The sequence below is a fragment of the Gallinula chloropus genome (genome assembly GCF_964237585.1).
Source record: "Gallinula chloropus genome assembly, chromosome: 11".
Taxonomy (NCBI): domain Eukaryota; kingdom Metazoa; phylum Chordata; class Aves; order Gruiformes; family Rallidae; genus Gallinula; species Gallinula chloropus.
This window is the reverse complement of record NC_140096.1, coordinates 11350794-11372699: the sequence shown is the minus strand read 5'-3', so window position 1 is coordinate 11372699 and position 21906 is coordinate 11350794. Positions and strand designations below refer to the sequence as shown.

At 37.1% G+C, this 21906-nt stretch overlaps 1 protein-coding gene across 1 annotated transcript; it reads right to left on the bottom strand.

The window, feature by feature from the left end:
- Window positions 1–11064: 11064 nt before the first annotated feature.
- APOOL (apolipoprotein O like) lies at window positions 11065–21628 on the bottom strand (the record flags this gene model as incomplete). The annotated part of the gene is made up of 9 exons (XM_084268980.1): window positions 11065–11444; window positions 13085–13241; window positions 14862–14948; window positions 16576–16667; window positions 17247–17345; window positions 18660–18714; window positions 20231–20350; window positions 20932–21036; window positions 21623–21628. The coding sequence occupies 9 exons, from the start codon at window positions 21626–21628 to the stop codon at window positions 11347–11349; spliced, it is 819 nt and encodes a 272-aa protein (XP_084125106.1). The 3' UTR covers window positions 11065–11346.
- Window positions 21629–21906: the final 278 nt, after the last annotated feature.

The following is a 21906-nucleotide window of genomic DNA, read 5'->3' as shown; positions in this document are numbered from 1 at the left end:
TGTCCCAGAGGTTCTGGCACAAAGCCGCTGAAGTCTCTGATTTATGGAGATGTTCCTGAAATCTTGATCTATAATGTATGGCCAAACAAGTAATTGCAAGGCACTCCTGGAGATGCTGAGAGAGAAAATAAAAACCAGGCCTGCACATTGCCAAGCACCATTATGATACTCACGTCCTCCCACCGCCCCAGCAGCCAATACAGCTGAGGATAATTTCACATAACTTCTCCAATGGGAAGACATGTATTTAGAATGAAGCCAGGAAGTCAGAACTGGAACATATCTTCTGAACTTACCTAGCATGGTTTTTACACTGTGAACAGGTGGATTAGCAAACTCACAACTAATGCATCATTAGCTGGAGAAACTACGCTATGAGCAGTCTTTATTTCAAAGAAAGATGGAAGCCTCCTTCCTCCCCACCTTCCAAGGCAATCTAATACAACATTTACTGTCAATCAGAGATGAACCTACATGATTACACTGAGGATCAAATAGATTTGTGCAAATCTATTTACATACGTTGCATTCCTTTCTCTGAAGAGAGCATCAGCATTGAAGCATTCTCCAAGACATCTTCAATATAGATCACATGTTATGACTATAAAGTACTGAAGAATGAAAACCCCCTGATAGTAATTGGCATCATAACATCTAGGAGATAAGCAGCATTAGGGTTTTTCAGCCACCCATAAAATCAATTACAATTCTTTTAGCAGTCCAAAAACTGCTAAGCAAGTAGAAAATAACTTGCTGGGATTCTGTTGGAGACAGAGGGATCATGCACCCTTTGATATTAATGCTGTACTACTCCATATCAGTGAGGAGCTCCACTGAGTCCTTCATAGTACTGTGGTCTGTCTAAAGTTATCCTTAAAGCAGTAACCTTTCTTGGCAAGTTAAAGGTTAAATTAGTGTAACTTTTTTTTGCCCAAATCACAAACCAAAACTCTTACTAGAAAAATAGTAACTGCAGTTGGTTTACATCACTAATGAGTTAGTGATACCTAATTACTAGTAGTACTATTACCTGGTAGTTACCAGGTAAAGTACAGTGATAATAAAATAAATTAATAAAATCTCTCAGTAGGAAATCTTTCCATTAAAAAAACCCCACAACTAAGCCCTGACCAATACTGTACACTCTAAAAGAATTGTAGACAATTCTATGTAACTTAACTTCTCCTATAAAATAACCATTTTTCAATGCATTCTGGTTGCCATACTATTACTGATGATTTTCTCTTTGTCCATGTTTAAAAGCCTATTATAAAAAGACGACATAATTTTTTAACCTTTTTACCAAGTATTTCTTCCTACTGAACAAGGACCAAACCACCTTATTCATTTAAAATGCATCCTTTTGACACTGACACATTCATAATGATCCAAACCCACAGTATTTCAGTTTTCATTCACATGGTTGCAATCATTTAATGTATAGAAGTACAGGATAACAGGTGAAAGCAAAAGCATTTTGGTCTTGCATACCTATGTCTCTGCAAAATATCACCATGGTCTTGGCAGTACAGAACTCACTTCAGAACAGCAGGGACAGGTAAGCAGTTGTCATGCAAAGGTCTTAATATTTTCACCATTTCCCCATTATTTAAAAATAAACTCTACCTAAACCACAAGGAGAGTTTCCTCAGAAGCAATACCGTTGGGACTGCAACACCACAGCACCACTACCACAGGTAAGGCAGGTATTTGATAGACACATCCCTATCCTGACAAGCTACAAAGCAAAAACTCAACCAGGTCTTACGTTCTACAGCGTGTTGTGCAACCAGGGAGCCGCTGGCCATGATCAGAATGAAAAACAAGACTTTAAGGATGGACATCCTGAAGCTGACTGTGGTAAAGGACCGTTTCTCCCAAGTTCTGCTAGTAGAGTGCACGCTCCTTTCTGCTGCTGCTATTTACTGTAACAAGTCAAGGATCATGGATTTTGAGCTTGTTTTACAGCTTCCCTATAAAGAATTACTAATTAACTTATAACAGATACAACTTCCTGATAACTTCTTCAATATGCTTTCTTTTATGACAATGGATGGTTCCATAAAAAATGTCTCATTAAACTTGATATTTCTGATTTTTTAAAAACATATGCAAAATATTCCTTTGATGACATTAAGTTTCAACACACTGACATATCTGTCATGAGCATTTAGCTGTTCTCCTTTTAGGGCTATGTTACCTTTTAAAGGTAGTAAGCTTTAGAATGTATTTGAAGACAAAGTTCCTTGAATATACATTGTTTCTAAAGACATGTCAAAGACAGGGATCTGGAGTATGAAAATGTGGATTACAGGTTCTTATCAAGCTAGCCCTAAGCTGTTTCTGCTTCAATAACAACTGAAGCCTTGCTGTGATCCTCACTGCTGCTCTGATTGCTAAGCCTGGCTGCAGCACAATGTGCTGCTGACACCTCTGCAATCCGTTTGATTATAAAACAATTCTTGAATTTTTCCTGATTTCCTAATTTCCCATCTCACAATTTTACCAAAACTTCTCCCATGGTTTGGCATGAAATACCATACATATTCTTCCTCATCATTGCTGTATGTATTTATGCATATTTCAGATCAGATTCTAAAAGGAAATTAAAACTAAAATTTCTGTACCCACTAGACATGAATTCTTACAGTGTCCCAGTTTCTCTGACTGTTTTCTTTTTGTGAATGTACAATTACACTGAGGTTTACTTCAGTCCAAACTGCAGCTTTATTTAGATATTTTTATTGCATACATAAAGGTAAAAGGATCCCTACTCCCCCTGATAACTGCACCAGATTCCAGTCCCAGTCACAAAAACTCAATTTACTACAGCTGAAACTAAACCATAAACTTATTTCATAGCATGCTTCCCCTCCCCAAACTAAAAATGAATTTCAAGGCAAAAAGATCCAAATAACCCCTTAAAAGAATATACCTTATTATCCCTTGGAGAAGGTAATTCATAAATTACAGTTAAGTGGAGGCTTGTATCAAGGATGACAAGGAGTTCAGTCTATTCTACCCCCACGCCAGAACATCTTTTCTTAACTAGGAGAAATAAATATTTCAAATCATAGTGTTAACTACACAAAGACTACTACTTGCAACTCAATGATAATTTTTAGTAGAACTTTGCTAGTGACCCAACTCACTGCTGTTTCATTTGGGATATCTAAACGTAGCACAAATGAAAGTTCTAGTTCTCTTTCAGACTTTTTTTTTAAATAAAAAAATCCCCCAAATGCAGGTATCTAAATTCACAGTAAAGGGTTTTGTAATTTAAAATCACCAAATTGTGCCGAGCTGCTGTTTTGGTCTTGGATCAGTCAAGAATTATTGACTTAAAACCTGCTTTTCTGAAATTCATCTTAGCAAGCACTACCAATTGCAATACACAGTTGTGGTTAAGTTCTTTATATTAGTTCATACTAGAAACCTTATTGCACAGGAAAGATTCCAAATGCACACCACTAGTGTCAGAGGATTTATCAACGGCCTCAAGTAACCAAAATTAAACCCTTTGAACCGTTGCTTCAGTCAGTGAAGGAAATAAAGAGGAAAAACTGAGAGCACCCCCTTATTATAAATATTACTAATAAATGCACACTAAATGACAGTAAATGTGTACAGTAACTTTACAAATGAAATACATCTCCTAGGAGTGCAAAACTCCTCCTGGGATGGAGTTAACAAATACAGCTAGAGAGAAACTGATTATCCCATAATTCCATATCCTATGTTCATTTCCAGTACCTCTGAAGTAGCACCAAATATAAGGAAAAGCCACATGGTGGGAATTTGCTAACTAACATTACAATCTAGCATCAACAGACAGAAAACAAAACAGTACAAACCATGACAGCAGCATTTCTTTGCTGTTCTTCATCTTTTGAGCTGGAAGTGATGTGTTGGTTAGGGCTTTTTTTTTTTCCCCATAAAATGTCTGTTCCATTTCAGAGTTGATCTGCTCCCAAGACCTCCTACACAGCACTCAGATTTATAGACTCACATTGCTGAACTGTTTTTCCAACATAAAAAGTGTCTATGCAAGGTTACCTGCAGATGACTGGCATCACAGTACTTCTACGTTTACCTGACTCCACAAAGGAAACTCCTGCTACTTTACTGCTCCTTACACAACCATTATTTCTGAAGTGTTGAGACAAGCCTACTCCTCCATGCCAACGGCTTCAGAAGCTGTGGGAGTAAGGGACAAGAGAGCAGGAGGGAGAAACGGAGATCTGATCTATTATTGAACCTCTTCAATTATTAAAATATTTTATATTATTTATTTCCTCGGCAATTTTTATAAAGCTATAAGCTAAACATCAAGAGTTTGGTAAGACACACTGTGACATGAACACTTGGTTTTTCAAGACTTTTAACAGTCTTCAGTATATTCTGATGAGCTGGAAGCCTTCAAGCCCCAGAGGAATGTGTTAGGGCACAGAAGAATAAAACTCAGAAGACTGTCTCTGTGTGGGGGAAAGAGCCTCAGCTGCTACACATACTTTGACCATCAGCCCCAGCCAAGTTCCAAAGTCAAAAATAATACAAAGGAGAAGGATTTTCCACCCCTTTGTCTGAGACTGAGTATAGCCTGAGAAAGATCTGCTTGGCACACTGGTCCTGGAGCTGGCTGACAGGGACAAGCCAGGAGCAAAGAAGGAATCTTGTAATCCTAAACACCCACCATTAAGTTTTATTGGTTATTTTTTCTCTTTTGCAATCTTGTTTCCTTTCTAAGAATTGAAGGTATCCCTCTGCAATGAACTGCAACAAAACCTGACACCTTAGCACAACCCTAAGCTGTCACTCTGCCTTTTATTATTTAGAAGGTCATAAAGAAATTTGCCAACATTCACTGTACAAGACGACCCTTAATCTGCCAAGGGCTCCATGTGAATGGCCCATCATTCTGAAGAACTAGGCAAGAATAATGGGGATACGCCCAAAGATTAACTGTGTTGAAGTTTAAGCTAGCACAAGCATTGTTTTCAGGATACACTCGAGTCTTCTCTGTAACTGATAAAAACCCAATATGGATTCCTTCATTTGACAGGAGCTCTAGCTGTTTATGAAAACAAGCCTAACATGGTTACATTAACAGCTAAAGGTAAACTTTAACCTTTACTTCTCAAAGGATAAATAATGATCTGGAAAAATCAATACCTAGCAAGTTCTTGAAAGAACACTGCTTTGGCTGAAAGCCCAACAGCACTTAACTTTACAGCAGAGGATAAAACTGATTCTTGGCCCTGCCAGAAGACTGCTTTACAGGAAAGAGATCCCAGAGTCACACTCACAAGAGCAGAGAAATGACAATACACCTCAGTAAAAAAACCTGGGTGATCCTTCTTCAGATGGAACTTTGCTCTTCTAGTTGAGAAGGAATTGCCCCTCAGGTTCCAGCTCAGAGCTGCTGAATGCTCGTACTGTGGGTTGTGAGATGCACAGAGCACTTTTACCTCAGGCTTTTAAATTTGAGACAAAGATGCAGAAATGTAACTTTAGTTTTGACTCGGGCAAGATGCTCTAATGAAGCAGATGACAAAACCCAAACCGATGACTTTCTGTGACATCTTTGCATTTTATGGAATGCAGGAGGTTTGGACTAGGCCTCAGGAAGAGCTGTAGAGCCTATCAGTAGGTTTCTCTTCTTACTGCCTACTTAGATAACCACTAATAAAGCCAATGCTGATAGGCCTCAACAGCAGTTAGCTTTGTATTTCACAGTACACCATTTCTTTAACTTATTATCTTTGTTTCTGGAAGAGACCAAAGAAAGTCACACATTCTACAAGGACAGCCTAGGTAGACTGTGTCTCAGCTAATTTTATTTCCTCAAATAGAGATCTGTAATTAAACTTAAGTTACTGACCAAAATTAATGGTAGAAGCTGGTCAAGTGCTTCAAGATGGCCGTGTAGAACACTTGTTCTACTCCTGTCCCATTGCAGATGTTCCAAAGGAGGCCCAATCAGAAAGCAAACTATCTCTCAAATATTGATATTAGGACTGCTGTAAATAAAGTACACCACAGTTGCCAACACTTAAAACCATGACAGTGTCTGTTTAGACCTATTACCCAATGACAGCAAGGGAGAAACATGGCATTTCTTTCAGTTTCAGCAAAAGCAATCTCCTACAGCCTGTAAACTAAAGCACAAAGAATTAATTGCACCTTGAATAATGGTGTTCTGACTCTGCCCCACAGTAAACTCAAGACTCTGAAATAAATATCCCTTTCACAGCTTTCAAGTCAGTCATGAAACTTATCCTTTTCCCTCTCCTTTCTCTTCTCTAATTTAGTATATACTGACATATTTTTTCGGAACACAAAAGAGATCCATCCATTAGATCTGAAAACATAAATTCAAAAATAAATACAAAAATTAGTGTAACAAGATTTTCCAACTTCTAGGTTTCCTTCTCCTTAGCATTTCAGTTTGGCTCTGGTCTACAAGAGTAGGATCTCAATACTGTGGTAATAAAAATGAGAACTTTAGAATGGTTTTGATTAGTCTTTCCTGACTTTAAGTTGCTATCAGCACATAGCTGACCTTTGCTTCTTAGAGTTTAAAATAAAAGCCACACAACCCAGTGCACATACAATACCCCTTTTTAAAAAGTCTAAGCTTTGCAGGACCCCACTCTTTTTAGGTTTAAAATACAATTTCTGTACTTTAACGTTACTCAGAAATACTCCAGACTTTCACTACAAGGTAGCTATTCTGATGTGTTAATAAAGCCACAGTATTTCTTCTATTACTCAAGAATCATCATCTGCCATTGAAATAGCTGCATTACACAGTCACACAATTTTCTTCTCTCACGTAGTTACACTGGAGGTTCCACCACGTATTAAGTTATTTATGACTCTTGGCTTAGCAAATTAATTTACCTGTAAGATTATCCTGGAGCCTTTCTGAGGCAAACCTCTTTGGTATCTGTTCTTTTAAACGATGTGTGTCATTCTTCCAGTAGAGATAAAAGCTCTTGTCGCCAAGTTCTGAGCTACAGCAGACTTCAGGGGAAATTGCCAAGAAAAGAAAATGGAAGCACTTCTCAAAATTTAAGGCACAAACAACTATATACTGAGCATTAATACGTCCTGCACAGTACTTTGGTGATTTCTTCCAGGACTGCATATTTCAGGACCTCAGGGGTGAAGATTTCCCCCCCTCCTAGATGTGACAGTCATGTTTACCAATTAACTTTTACAATGTACTTTAGAGGAAAGGAAGTGACAAGACAATTTGCCCCAGAGATACCAACATACAAGAGTTAAACTTCATTTTGGAAAGTATCTTATCACCCTTTATTTTCAGGTGCTTCACAATGGTCTGACAAAATAAAGTCTTACAATCAGGTTTATGTGAATAAAAAAATTATCATCAACAAGTTCCAAGTCTCTATATAACAAATACTATCAAACATAAATAAAAAACATGCATTGGATTAAAAAGATTTTTTATAATATAAAGTCATGATGTGACCCAGTTCTTTAGGACATGGGATTTTTCAAAAATATATAACATGTATAAATTACAGTATACATTATTACTTTTATTATGTTACTGCATTAGTAAATAAACTATTTTGAACTCTCAGGTCAAGTTTTCAGTTTAAGTGACTATTAATGATACATTTGAGAGACATTTCAGTGTGTCAACTAATAAAACCACAGCTCACAACGCAACTTTTCCTGTGTGTTTAAGTTAACTTCTCCGCGCATTGACAGGTTTGTGTACTGGATCTGAAATCTTGAGAGACTTAGTCAGGCATACAGATTTAACACAAGGACTCACAAGCATGGAGTAACACAGATTTGCTTTGCTTTTGCAAAGCCTTTGCATAGCACCTTTACAATAGATTGTTAATACAGAGATGTGGCTACAGCTCCTTGCTATCCAGACGAGCCATCTGCAGAGCATTACAGAGCTTCAGCTGTCTGAACTGCAGTCTGCAGGAACATTTTGCAGGAACATTTTGCTGAACAGCAGCTGACAAACAAAGGTTCCCAGTCCCCATCCCAGTATTTGTACAAGAGCAGATTAGTAATCTGATTTGGTCTGTCTTTATTTCAGCAAATATATTCCATATTCTGTACAACTCACATCATCTTTGGTACCTCTAGAAATTTCTCTCATCATGTGTCTCACATGGGTGGACTAATGATGACTGATGATAACAGAAGTGTATATTGTCAAACAACTATTATACTGTATCATATTCCAGGTTTTACTAAAAAAAATTAATAAAATAAAAAAATGAAGTAATGCCTTTCCACTCCTAGTAGATCTCTCCCAAAGACAAGGAAATACCAACTGAAAGATTGATTATGGTTTTTGTGAAAGCATAGAACACATCCAGACAGGATGCAAAACTTCTCATACTTTTTCTGTCCCATTTTCTTTGGCTGCAGACAGGGAAAGAGTTGTCTTGTAGCTGTATCTGTTTCACTGCTGAAACCCAAGCCTCTAAGCTTAGTCCCAGCTTTTTAACTGTCTCAGGATATTAAACAAAAACTGTTGATAGACATCAAGTAATAAAAAATTACCCTTTTTAGTAAAGAACAATGAGACAGAAATGTCAACTGACCAAAAAACTGAACTAAATAGTGACAGTAGTAGAAAAACCCTGCACTGGAATAAACCTGTGCTGTGTCACTCCTCCTGTCCACCAAGAAGAAATGACAGCACAGAAATACCATTTGATGAGCTCTAGAAATGTATTCCTAATACACTTCATTCACCAAAGTGGGTAGGAGACATAATTTTAAGGTACATCTAAGACCTCTGAACAACAATTCAACTCTGAGGTACTGTTCTATTATAATTTTGCCCAAAGGAACGATTTGAGACTAAAATACAGCCTCAGGAAAGCTTTGTATATCATGCCCACTTACAGCACAAACTTCTTGTGAAGTAAGAAGTGTTTGCAATATAAACAGCTTGCACAAAACATTGAATTCTTGACTGCCTGACCCCCATGGAGACCCACGTACCTTTTGCAGAACAGGAACTTTCATTTGTGTCATGAGATTTGAATGGAAATGCCCTTAAAGTATGGAAAGAGCCAGACTAGTTTCTGGCAGTGCAGGTAAGGGCAGTCTCTTAAGGCCTACTCTTGCCTGGAAAGGGAAGACACGTTTGTAACTGAACAGCTACCCAAGGTAGCTCCCCTCTCTGCTCTCAGAAGACTAATTCCTGAGCATTATTTTCCCACTATATACTGAAAAACATCACCACCATAAACCCTTACAAATTCCATGCAAACCTGCATCATCTTACCTTTCTTGTTGACTTGCTGTTGTAGTGTACTACTCAAGACAAGTCAGAATTCAAATAGAATCTAGTAAAGCAGTTGTTTTTTCCTCTATGCTTTTTTTTTCCACAATCTGATTAAAGGGAGACAGATAATACAATTTCTGCCATCCAGTCTTGTACTTGAAGATGGTAACTTCTTCACCATTTTTGCTTCCTGCCTTATGTCTTCATCTGTTTCCCTGCAATGGTATATGAAGTCCTACAATCTAAATTTTCTAAATTTAGAATACTAGAATAAATCTAGAATACCAAATATGTCTTGTCCAGCAGATCTGTGAAGATTGATTTAATATTTAATATTTTTTTAAATATTTAATATTTTTAATTGCTGCCTCAATTCTCACAGTTTCCTGAGCCTTAAGAGATGATTAAAGAAACAAAACACATTAAACTCTAAGCCAGTTGTCCCAAAGAAGTTCAACTAATAGAATTCTTCACCTTCTGCTGGACTTTATATAACAAAGCCCACCACTTTGCCTGGTATTTGGATTCCAAAGCATCAACATTTCTCTGTTTCTGAACCATCATAAAAGCCTTACTTACTCTTTTGCTCACTCATTTGCATCTCATGCACATCCCACTCTGCATTATCTCCTCACAACTTCTGTTAGTCCCACACTGACACTGGGAATATTGTTTGCCTGTATTTCACTAGTCATCTGCATTTGCATTACAGGCTTCAGAAGGAGGAATCAGGTTCTGAAGTCTCTCCTTATGGAGAACAGGAGCAAATACCCCTATACCCCAGTGCGGAGAATGCATTCTTTCCAGGTTCAAGTCTTCCAACCAAACTATGTTTGTTCTTGCTCATTCCCCTCAACTTTACAGCAAAGCCCTTGTTCTCATTAATTGAAAGATAACAGAATTAACAGGTTGAAGGACAAATCACCAGCACAGTGTCCTTTTGCTGTTTATATATTAAGGAAGTGCCACAGTAGGTACAGATGAGATTACCTCTAGGCAGCAGGATTATCATTGGGTTCTGATAACGAGTTGCACTTTGTTTAGGGAAGACCACTGGATCTGTTCCAACCCAGTGGAGGATAAACAAAAGCAGAGTGATATACACACTGAAGAAAGCAGTGTTTCAAAGTTTCATCCTATGAAACCTAATTTCTAGTTTCATTCTTTTGGAAAAAGATGGAAGTTCACAGAAATCCAACTGAGATCAATGTGCATTGCATAGCAAAATAGTTGGCTGCCTAATACTTCTGCATTTTTTTGTATTTATCAGCACTTTAAACCTCAAAACCACAGGTGGTTTCCAACTTCCTAAATACTGCTAATAAATACTTTCTAAATAAATTCAAACAGTACCAGTTTCATGGATTAAGGAGTTTGCATACAGTTCTCCACAGTTATTACAAGTGGGTGAAAGCTAATGCATAGTCTACAGAGGATGTTATAGAGTTTAGCTGTGTGTTTCTTCCTAACTTAAGCAACATTTAAATACACAACAAGCATGCAGGAGAAAAAGTTAATTCCAATCATCTTTGTGAAAAACAACAGAAGACTTTGCAATGAAAAAAGTGACTTTAGACAAATATTAAAGATAATGCTATTTGTGTAACAACCGACTTTTAAGGGGTGCTCAGATCAATAAGAAGTTGCACTTTGTTCCAGAGTTGAAAGAAAAAAAACCAAAGCCTCTGCAAACCCCATCCATCACATTCATCTTATAAATTAATGAATACTTGAGCCAAAGTCTAGAGACATGTTTACATTTTCAAATATCCTTTGTGAAGTGACATTTATTAACAAGCTCATTGTGAGAAGACACTGACAAATCTCATTTTCAGCGTGTTGCTCATGACACTGACAGTGAGTGAATTCTCACTGCTTGCAAGTAGTGAGAAACAAAATATTTGTTACACAGAATCATGTGAGTCAATAATACAAATTGGGATATAAGAAAATACCTGATTAAATTATACCTCAGAGTACATACTGTAAGGATTATTCCTTCCCTTCCCATTATCTGTAATACTTTGCAAAGATTTCTAAGCAGATTTGTCTTAGCTTCTAGTACTGTACATATCCACATCTTCTGGGCTGGACTGACCATGGTCCATAAGTTTTGGATCAGGCTTAAATTTTGGTGTCTTCACTGTTCCTGGTAGAGAGAAAGACATTTAATTAAAATAAATAAATGTATTTGAGCTGTAGAAAAAGCTTATTGACACATTTTGAGAATTACTGTATTGGCAAACACTTAGAAGAGATCAACATACATATGTTTTGGTTAAATGAAGGCATGTCGTAATGAGCAGTGAATGGAGAGCAGGTCTTCCTCCTACTCCTTAGACTTTAATACTACTTCCTGAACACAGCAGAGTGAGAGGAGAAATAGCGATGCTTTGCCTTACACAGTTTGGTATGGGAAAAAACCTTCCGTTTCTCTTCCCCAACTGCTTCTGAGGAGCACACTGTCTCCCACCACGAGTGATTCAGCTCCCTGAAGCTGCTACCAGATGGTAAGAATTCCAAATTAAGACAAACACACTTACTTAGTGTCACCTCATTACTTCCAACACCACTGAACTAAGTTTACTAAAACATTAAGTCACCATGCTCATCCTGAAGGAGGATGCACAGACAGACTTATTTAATGATACTGTAATTCCAGAGAATCTAAAGTCAGGTTTTCCAGGGCTGTGCTTCCTACTCTATGTCTGCTTTTCCAGGTAAATCAGTTTGCTCTCCAAAAGGTGCTACAGCGACAGAACTAGAGGGAATGGTATCAAGCTGCGGCAGGGGAGGTTCAGGCTGAACATTAGGAAGCACTACTTCTCTGAAAGGGTAGTCAGGCACTGGAATGCACTGCCCAGGGAGGTGGTGGAGTCACCGACCCTGGGGGTGTTCAAGGAAAGACTGGACGTTGTATTGAGGGACATGGTTTAGTGGGAGCTAGTAGTAATAGGTGAATGGTTGGACTGGATGATCTTTTAGGTCTTTTCCAACCTTGATAATTCTGTGATTCTGTGATTCTATGAAAATTTTCCCCCTTTTGGACTAGTGAAAATGAACATCTCTGACAACACAGATCAGTTCAGGGCATGGACGTTTTTGTCTCTATTAGGAACATGAACTAATTCCACCCATGAAAGCAAAGACAGATGATATCTCTACACATAAAACCATTAAAGACAATCTAGCCTGAAGCAAATGTAAAAGCAGACGAAAGGGTTCCACAAACTAAGCCAGAAAAAATGCAGCTAAGGAAGATATGAATATAAGTTTTATAGTAAAAATAAAGGAAATTAACCCCCCCATCCAAATACATTCTGCTTGCTTTCTAGAAAAAAACGCGTTCTGGTAAAGAACACAATAAGAAGTAGTAAGCAAGTTTAAAATGAAATTCAGAAATCACCCCTACAAAAGGTAATGGCACTTTAAACCAAATTTATTTATCCTTTAATAGGTAATTCCACTATTTCTTTTGGCAACTGGCTTATCCAAATGTTTCTATGTTATATATACTGTTACATGATGCAGTTGAGTATCATATCCATCAGTATCTTTGTTGATGTCCCTAGATAATCATCCTGATACTGTGACAGGGTCCACAGTGAGAAAATGATCACCTCCCTGATGCTCTGAAGCACATATTAAATGAGAGTGGGTACAGTATATTCTCAGTAATAATATGCTATGACAGTCTGCTCCATTTTAAAGCACGAGTAACTACAAAATTAAGTCAAGTACTTGGATTTGCAAATTGCCCTGAGATTACATTTGAAATGTTCAATTCACCTGATGAAGGCACTGGATCTTTATTACTCCAAGATTCTACTGGAGATGGTTCTGTTCTGTTAAGTGATCTTGACTCAATAGCAGACCCAGGTTTTGTGCCAGAAATTTCTCTCTTTTCTTTATCTTCTTGGGGAACTGATTTTGACTCTTGCTGCAGCTGTGAACCAATAATAAAAAAATGCACATGGGTGTACGCTTTAAACATTACTGCAAACCAAAGATTTCAAGTCTGCAAGCTTATCTTTTATGAAATTATTTTCAAATGAGACTTCATACAATGATATTCAACTAGTAACGTTAAAGTCAGCTGCATGCCAGGCACACAGCTGGAAAAAATAAAAAGCATGAAAAGAACCTCTCAGTTCAGATACAATAACTTCAAATTCACATGGGAGGAAATCTAGTTTATCACTAGTACATATTTAAGTCTGAACTCTGCTTTCACCTGAGACCCTCAAAGTACTCCACAAGGAAGTCAATGTTCACTTACAGATGAGGAACCTATAATCGTACACAAGACTGAAACTGCATCTAGTTTTTACACACAACACTTAGCTAACAAAAGATGGATAAATATATCATGGTAACACCTTAATAATGGAAAATAATATACTGCTTTGGGAACAGGCTTCACTTAGAAAAAAAAAATGAACTTAGTAGAAAAAGCCTTTACCACATCAATCCTCATTTTGCTATCATTTTAATTACAGTTATCTCAATCTCATTTTCAAAATTCAGAACTCCATTTGCACTTCTGAGTGGAAATAAAAGGTGAGGACCGCACAGACACGATGACCATATATCTAGAGGAAAATACTTCTAAATGTTAAGATGAACTGAGAAGCTTTAATTTTCTTTTAAAAGAAATAAAGACACTGCATAAAGCCAAAATTTTACTCAGGGAAGTACTACTTTTGTCAGGGATTTCTAAATTTCCACCCTTTCAGGTTGCACAAAGAACACGTTTCATCCTGGGTTGTACTAACCCAAAATCACTATGTAATTTACAGGAGGTCACTACTCCCCCCCTACTTAGTGCTGGCAAGTCATCAGATGGTTTGCTATGTCCTATTTTGACCACCTCACTTTAACAAAACACAAAACCACAAAAACAAGGAACACAAACCACAAACAAACCCCCCTAAAGACAGAAAAAGGAGCAAAACTGGAGAAAGCTCAGGGGAGAACAAGAATTATGTACTAGTTAGAAAGCCAGCTCTATTACTAGGGACAAGATAATGTGCAAACCCATGATATAATTGCTATTTGCAATAGGTCAATATAAAGAGGTTACTGACCATTTATTCACTGTGGCTGCAATGAAGACAGGACAAGAAAAAAAAAATCAGACATGGACAATTTATATCACAGGGTAATTAAAACAGACTACCTGGAAGGACTGTGATATTTCCTTCTCTGGTATGCTTAAGAATAAGCTAGTCATACCTACTGTAATTCTGTGTGTCTTTATCTTAAATTCAGAGGTCTCCTTAGGACCAAAGCTTGAATCACACTGGATTATTTTGGTCAACATCAAAAACGAGCTATAAGAGAAACTCATTCTCCTCTTGTGCATCTCGCATGATTGGTGGGACTACAAACAGGACCTCAATATCTATAGGTCTGAAAGGTATAACAAGTATGACATTGATTAAATACTGAAGTTACAAAGAGATCAGAGGGGGGTTTATGCCTCACAACACAATTAGTAACAGTAAACAGTATTTTTTTCTCCCTCTGAATTTATGAGTTACAGTCATTACTTCAGAAAGTCTACCTTGGTGACATCTTCCTTTTTTGCCCATAGTGACCGCACAGCTTCATAGGTTTGATGGCTTGCAGAGAGTAACTTCTTTCCTGTTACCTGTTTTTTAGAAAAATGGAATCTAACAACGGCTTTAAAAACACTAAGATACAGAGACCATTGCAATGAAATGCATCTTATTTGCCAGAGGTCATGCTAGACCCCATACCAAGACATTTTAATAATCTACTTTTCAAGTGCCTGTTTCTCTTACATGAAGCAAAACCTAAACGAATATTTAAATTATTGGAAATCTACAGGTAGCATTCTCATGCTACATCCACCTACTCAAGCTGAAATCAAAACCTGATCAGCAAACAGTGTTTTGGCCCTGTTAGCACAACAGGATGGAGCAGCAGCTTTGAAGGATCCAAACTTGCTGGGAATGATCAAAGACAGTGACACAAAAAGAAAAAGCCCCCCGAAAATTACTCAGCTCACACCAGTGAGCAGTGCTCTGCTTTAAGCATAGCTAAATTCTTCACTCTATTTTTGAAGAGTAATTTTATAATATTGCACTAACTATAGAGCACCTTAACAAACACTCCATAGGAACAGAACACTTCACTGCTGCAACTACACAGAACTGTGCAAAAAGTGATACACTGCACAGGTAGATAGGCAATGAGGATTTAGCTTCCTGAGACAGGTCATAATGTACAGAGTAGCATTCTTATTCATTTGTCCATCTTCCAACCCTGACATTTAAGTCTCGCACAGTAAATCAAGAAATCCTTCTTTCTCTTGATAAAGCCTGATCCTCATTGATTTGCATACAAGATCGCCCAAAGATTTTAACCACAGTATAGATCTTTGTGATACCTTCCTAGATACTCTGCAAGTATTAAAGGTATTAAACTCTCCACTACAATTCATAACCAGATCAACTGTTTTATCATGATGGGAAGCTTGAAAAAAACTACTATAGACTACCAGATTTTAGGATAATGTTCCAAAAATCTTTCCATCGAAACTTAAATCTGATCATTAAACTAAAGGCTTGACTTAAAAGTCCTACAACCCAACCCAACTAACTAAACCTAATTTTCCTGTCTCATTGATATAATCAAGAAGTGCAGTTTTGAAACTATAAATACAAGCTATGAAGAATTCTCAGGAAGCAGTATGTGCTTTTCTAAATAGGGAAACATAGGAAAACTACAGAGGAGTCAAAAGAGATATAAAAACTTTATATCCTGCTTTTCAGTTCACTTTTTATGTGGAAAAGTACTGTGTGCAAACAATTCCTGGACACAAGATATTAAGTATAGTTCTACTTCCCTGCATAAAGAGCAGAGAAGACATTCTAATCAGACAGAAAACTGCAAGATGACAGTTACTGGAAAACAAGGGATTCTAACAAGAGATGCAATTGTACAGTATCTAAAATTGCATCTCTATCGAAGTTTGGCAAGGCTTTATTTCTTATTTACTTTTATTTCAGCAAGATAAAATAATCTTGCACTTACTTGAGAAATGAGGAATAAAAATTTGAGAGGCTACACTTCTAAATTCAGTTTATGAGGTTTTTTATAGTTATGCAATTAGCACCTGTGATGCATTATATGTTTTAATAAAGATGCACGTGAATTCTGACTCCTAGTCCCATGATTCTTAATTCAAGCAAAGTGGGAATTCTATGACTAAATTCACTGTTAATTCAATATTAAAATACAAGCAAACTTACCTTCGCCAATACCACTGACTGAGCTGGGTAACAAACAGAAAATCCTAAAGCAGTAAGTCCCAGTGGATAAGTAATTTTCTTAAATCTAGATCCTGTATAAAGGCAAATATTTAAAATAATTAGATGCTAATGAAATGTAAAACTAAGTAGTTAAATCAAATGTGATTGTTTAAACCAAAACCATTGTTTACATGCAACTTATCCCCATAATGGTTGGAAGACAGAAAGCTACCAAAACCACACCTTCTGATGCATATTCTCTTGTACCTGTTAGCTAAATGCCAACTTTCACTTCTTCCCTCTAGATTCCCTTAGTTTTCAATATAGTCAGTAACCTTACTGTTAATTTGTCTCCACTTTCCACTCAGACACAAGGATTCTGAAAATCAGTAACGAACAAACCGAAAACAATGTTCTACTCTGAATTTCTGTTGATTCTACCATTAAAAAGGACTATATAATCCTGTTCTGTTAGGTCTTAGCCTAAGTATTTAACTAAGTATAAGTATTTAATTATGTCCTTTCAGTTTATCAGGTTGGAATTCTTTATTTTTTAAAAAAAATAAAAAAACATCGGTTTTTGCCTATGTTTCAGCAAAGTTTTTGACCACTAGAATTACTACATGCTACACATTCAACACACCAACAACGAAAATAATCAAAGCCCCTACCTTTTCTTGCCAGCACTATGCCAGCTAGGCCGGATATTGTAATTACACCAACTTTGGGAAGAAATTCTGGTGGTGGATTCTTCAGGTAAATGTAAGCATCTTAGAATCAAAAAAGAAAAAAAATCAATAGCAGCACAGCACTTCAATATCAATCCTTTCATTTTATTTCCCACTGAACAAAAAGATGGAGGTAGAATTATGAATACCCAGAACTGAAAGTCCAAGACAGGATTTTTTGTTCATGAATGAAGGTGTCTTGATTGCCAGGTGCACACTCTGAGAATGAGAATCATGGTCCACAGCAGCAAGGCTAACAATTTTTCTCTTTAGGTACTTTTTTGTGTTTTGTAAAGAGTTAGACCCTAACAAAGGCAAAGGCAAGCATAAAGCATAGTTTTAAGTTCTGATTTTACTGGGAGTTCACATGATTAAATGAGACACCACAGGTTCTAGGATCTCCCATGATACTATTTTTAAGGAGAATAACTTCTATATATGGTTTCTGATACTGAACTTGAATGCAAATCCTGCTTTTAACTTTTGGTAGAATTAAGAAGCCAGGTTACAGAACTTCTATCCCTGCAGATATTCAAGACCTGACTGGGCAGAGACCTGAGCAACCTGCTTTGGCCCTGTGTTAAGCAGGTGACTAGATAGATGATCAAGGGTCTGGAACACAAGTCTTATGAGGAGTAGCTGAGGGAACTGGGACTGTTTAGCCTGGAGAGAAGAAGTCTCAGAGGAAACCTTATTGCTCTCTCCAACTACCTGACAGGAGGTTGAGGTGAGCTGGGGATCAGCCTTTTCTCACACATAAGTAGTGATAGGACAAGAGGGAATGGCTGCAAGTTGTGCCAGGGGAGGTTAAGGTTAGAAATTAGGAAAATTTCTTCTCCAAGAGTGGTCAGTCATTGGAATGGGTTGCTCAGGGAGGTGGTGGAGTCACTGTCCCTTGGGGCATCCAAGGAAAGATTGAATGAAGTACTTAGGGACATGGTTTAGTAAGTAATATAGGTGGCAAGGGGACGGTTGGACTGGATGATCTTGGAGGCCTTTTCCAACCTTAATTATTCTGTGATAGAGGTGCCTCTGCAGAGAGATAGATCTATGGATCTACAGAGTTTCCAACTTCAACGATACTGTGATTTTTAGGAACAGGCTAAAACCAAAAGAATGAGAAATACTGTTATATTGATATTTTCTTTCATTTGAGAACAAAAATGAAACACACAGTGGATTAACAGCAGTCCCAGTTTCCTCACACACACAGCTGTGGGCAGTGTTCTATCCAGTGCATTCCCCTTCCACCCTTCCCTCTCCTCCCCCTGTAACTAGAATTTGCTGTTTCAACCATCTAAATTGCAAGGAGAAACAACAGAAAATGCTTACTTCAGAAACATGTAACTTGCCTACCTTTCCCAAATTGAATTGAATCCATGATTCCATTTTTAACAAAGACAAAAGCATCCTAAACAACAGCAAAACAAAAGTAAAATCTCTGCAAAAGTATATGTTTTCAGTACAAAACTTCTTAGTCTATATTTATGGCTCAACAAAACGAGACAAGGAAGTACTATGTAACTTTAAAAAAAATCAAAGCAGATCAGTGAACTTCTATAGAGGCTGTGCTGCAATCAATTCCCTTTTCTGCTACCATATTTCTACTTTTAAAAGTTTGACATCTATTTAATTTCTAAAAATCTCTTTAATATAGTAAGTTCACTTTAAACACTGTCATCTCAAGTTCAAAACTGTAGGGTAGCAAAGCATCTGGATGCCAAATGTGTAAGAAAACTTTGTTATAAAATACAAACTCCTATTCTTTAGAAAGAATTACCCAGTAAAACTTTGAAGTACCCAGTAAGACTTTGTTTTATAGTTTATAAAAATGGTGCTCAATTTTACTGGATAAGTAACAATGATGTGGTCTGTGTGCTCAATTAGCTTGCATTATTCCCTTCAAATTGGTCAATTTATTTAATTACAAGTTTTTCTTTTTACAGAAATAAACCCCTTCTACAAGCCTATTATTACTATCATTGCCCCCAGACTGGTAAACAAATTGAGTAAATACCCATTCTTGACAAGATTAATGAAAATATTCTAATCTTGTTTCACCAACATCATCTGCCTGCAGTGACACGGAATTCGTACCACCAGAGGTCACTGCTAGTCAGTCTTGGAACCACTCGTTTATAAAGAGCATGGAAAAGTCTGATCCAGGTATACAACTAAATTATTTCAGTTACAAAGTCACTGAAAGTTTTCACAGATCAATGGAAAGAAAATCTACAGAAAATTAAGGAAGCCATTTTGATTTATTTGACTTTTTCAAATAATAGGGTCTACTTTCTAGGACAAAAACACAAGCATAAAATTTCCTACTAGCAACAGACAGTTTAAAGTGGTCATTTCCTAGCACTTCGAATGGTGACAGGCATTGCATTTTTTTCCATGCCCTGAATATTCGACTAAAAGAACTGTGAGGTGTTTTTGATGACTAGTCAGTATTAGCCTGCTTTAACAGTTACACTGAATACACTTGGTTTGTCTTTCCTAAAATACCTAAAGCAGGTCTTTTAACCCACCCTTTGGAAGCAGCTCGCTTGTTCTCCATGGACTGTTCCCAGAATTTTAGACTCCTAAATGCTGTCAAGTTCTGCTGGCAAGAGTTTACCTACACAACTCCTGCTTTGGAAGTCAACCAAGAGATAGTTCTGAACCTGATGCTGTGGGTTGGCCTAGATGCAGTTTAGCACTGACTGAAGGAAACTTATCTAACTCACTGCCTTTTGGCTTGGAAAATGAGGAGACCGTGCAGGTTAAAAGCACGGTAGAGAAAAACAAGAGAAGGGTTCATTTTTGCATCTTAAACTATAGCTGTATCCTAATAAAAAGAACTGCAAAAAACCCCTCCAGGATGAAGTATGATGTTTTTTCAAGGTTTTAGCCTAGTGCTGCCAGGAACTGTAGCAAACTCTCACCTTACACCATCCGATGTAGCGACCAGTTGTCTGTCTTACTGAAGAAAATTGTTTCTGCAAGTGACCAGGCTGCTCCTCAATGTATTTTGATTTCAGGGGTGGTGGACAGTAAATTGGAAGCTGGAAAGAAAAGCATAAATATACTGAAGGGACAGAGTTTTGTACACTGATCAGTATTTACATCAAAGAGTGTTTGTTAAGACTGCAAATCCTGAGCCTTACCAATCACAGCAAGCAAAACCTCTGTATCAAATTATGCTTTCACATTTACAAACTTACTTTACACAAGAGTAACTACAGGTTAATTCTTCAGAAAGCAAAAGTATTTTACAGGTTCTAAGAAGTATAATTACTGGGTATTATCCAGACATTTTATTCAGAAATGGAATGAACAAGAATAGTTGGAAGATGCATGCTTGTATTACTAGAAAATGTAAAACAGAAGAAAATCTATCAGTATTACACTTCTACCTTTCCTGAATTTAGTCAGGAATCAGGTAATAAAAACATTACTAATTTACTATTGTAATACTTAATGTTTTATTTGTGCTATAGTCGTCAGTGATTTAGGAGGTAGTTTTTATTAGCACATATTAGCTAGGGATATTATTTATTGGGTAATATAATTCAATTGAAGGAGATAGTATTCTGTAGAGTCTTCTCATATTATTTTAAAGACTGATTAACACTAAGATTCTCACCTGATTTGGCTTCACCAGCTTAGCTCTGGATTCCTTTTCTGTTGCTGCGTGTACAGTAATACATGCAAATGGAAGACCAGAAGAAACAGCTGCCAGCTTTGCCACCTGGGACAGGGAGATGGAAAAAGGGGCTGAAATAAGAAGTTGACTCTGGCAAAGTCAGGATCTTACAGCTGTCTGTGACTGATCAGATATGGGATTGAACAGGGCACTTGTAGAACAGTATACCTTTTAGAAATCTCTTCTGATTTATACAAAGATTTTCTCAAATTACAATGGCAAAGAAAAAGCTAGAGATCACTGATGACAACAGTTCTACCACAAAGAATTTTGTGTTCCAAGCCACGTTGATGCTTTCATCATCACTTCAAGTAAATTAAGTTCTAATCTATTCAACATACAAGTACTCCAAGTCAATGAATGACATTCTCAAAATGCACCACAACTTCATTTACAGGAATTCTCCATGAGATCACACAAAACGTCATCTCCTTTCCAATTCAGAGAACAGATCAGCTACAGTCTGTCTGAAGTAACTGCATGCTGACAACAAATGAAAATACACAGTGATTACTGGAATTGAGAACTACCTGCTTAACCTTTTGAACCACATGTTACAATTTAAATTACAGAAATACAGGTTTGGTTATGAGAGTTTGATGCCTACTTAGACCATTAATTTGGAACAAACCGCCATGTATTACAGAAAGCTTAAACTCATATACTGTCTGACATAAATATTTTAATATTTATATAGTTAATTATATAACTATTATAACAACTTAGATAACTATATCTATTCAATTATTATTAGAGTTATTTATATAACTATTGCCTTAAGACTCCAATCAGAGCTGGCATTCAACACACTCATATACCATATACTAAGAAACTTGCCACAACACGTTGAAGCTCCTGCAACTGTGGTAGATGATGGTTTCTTCTATATCAGTAAAGACTTTTCTGTTCTTCACA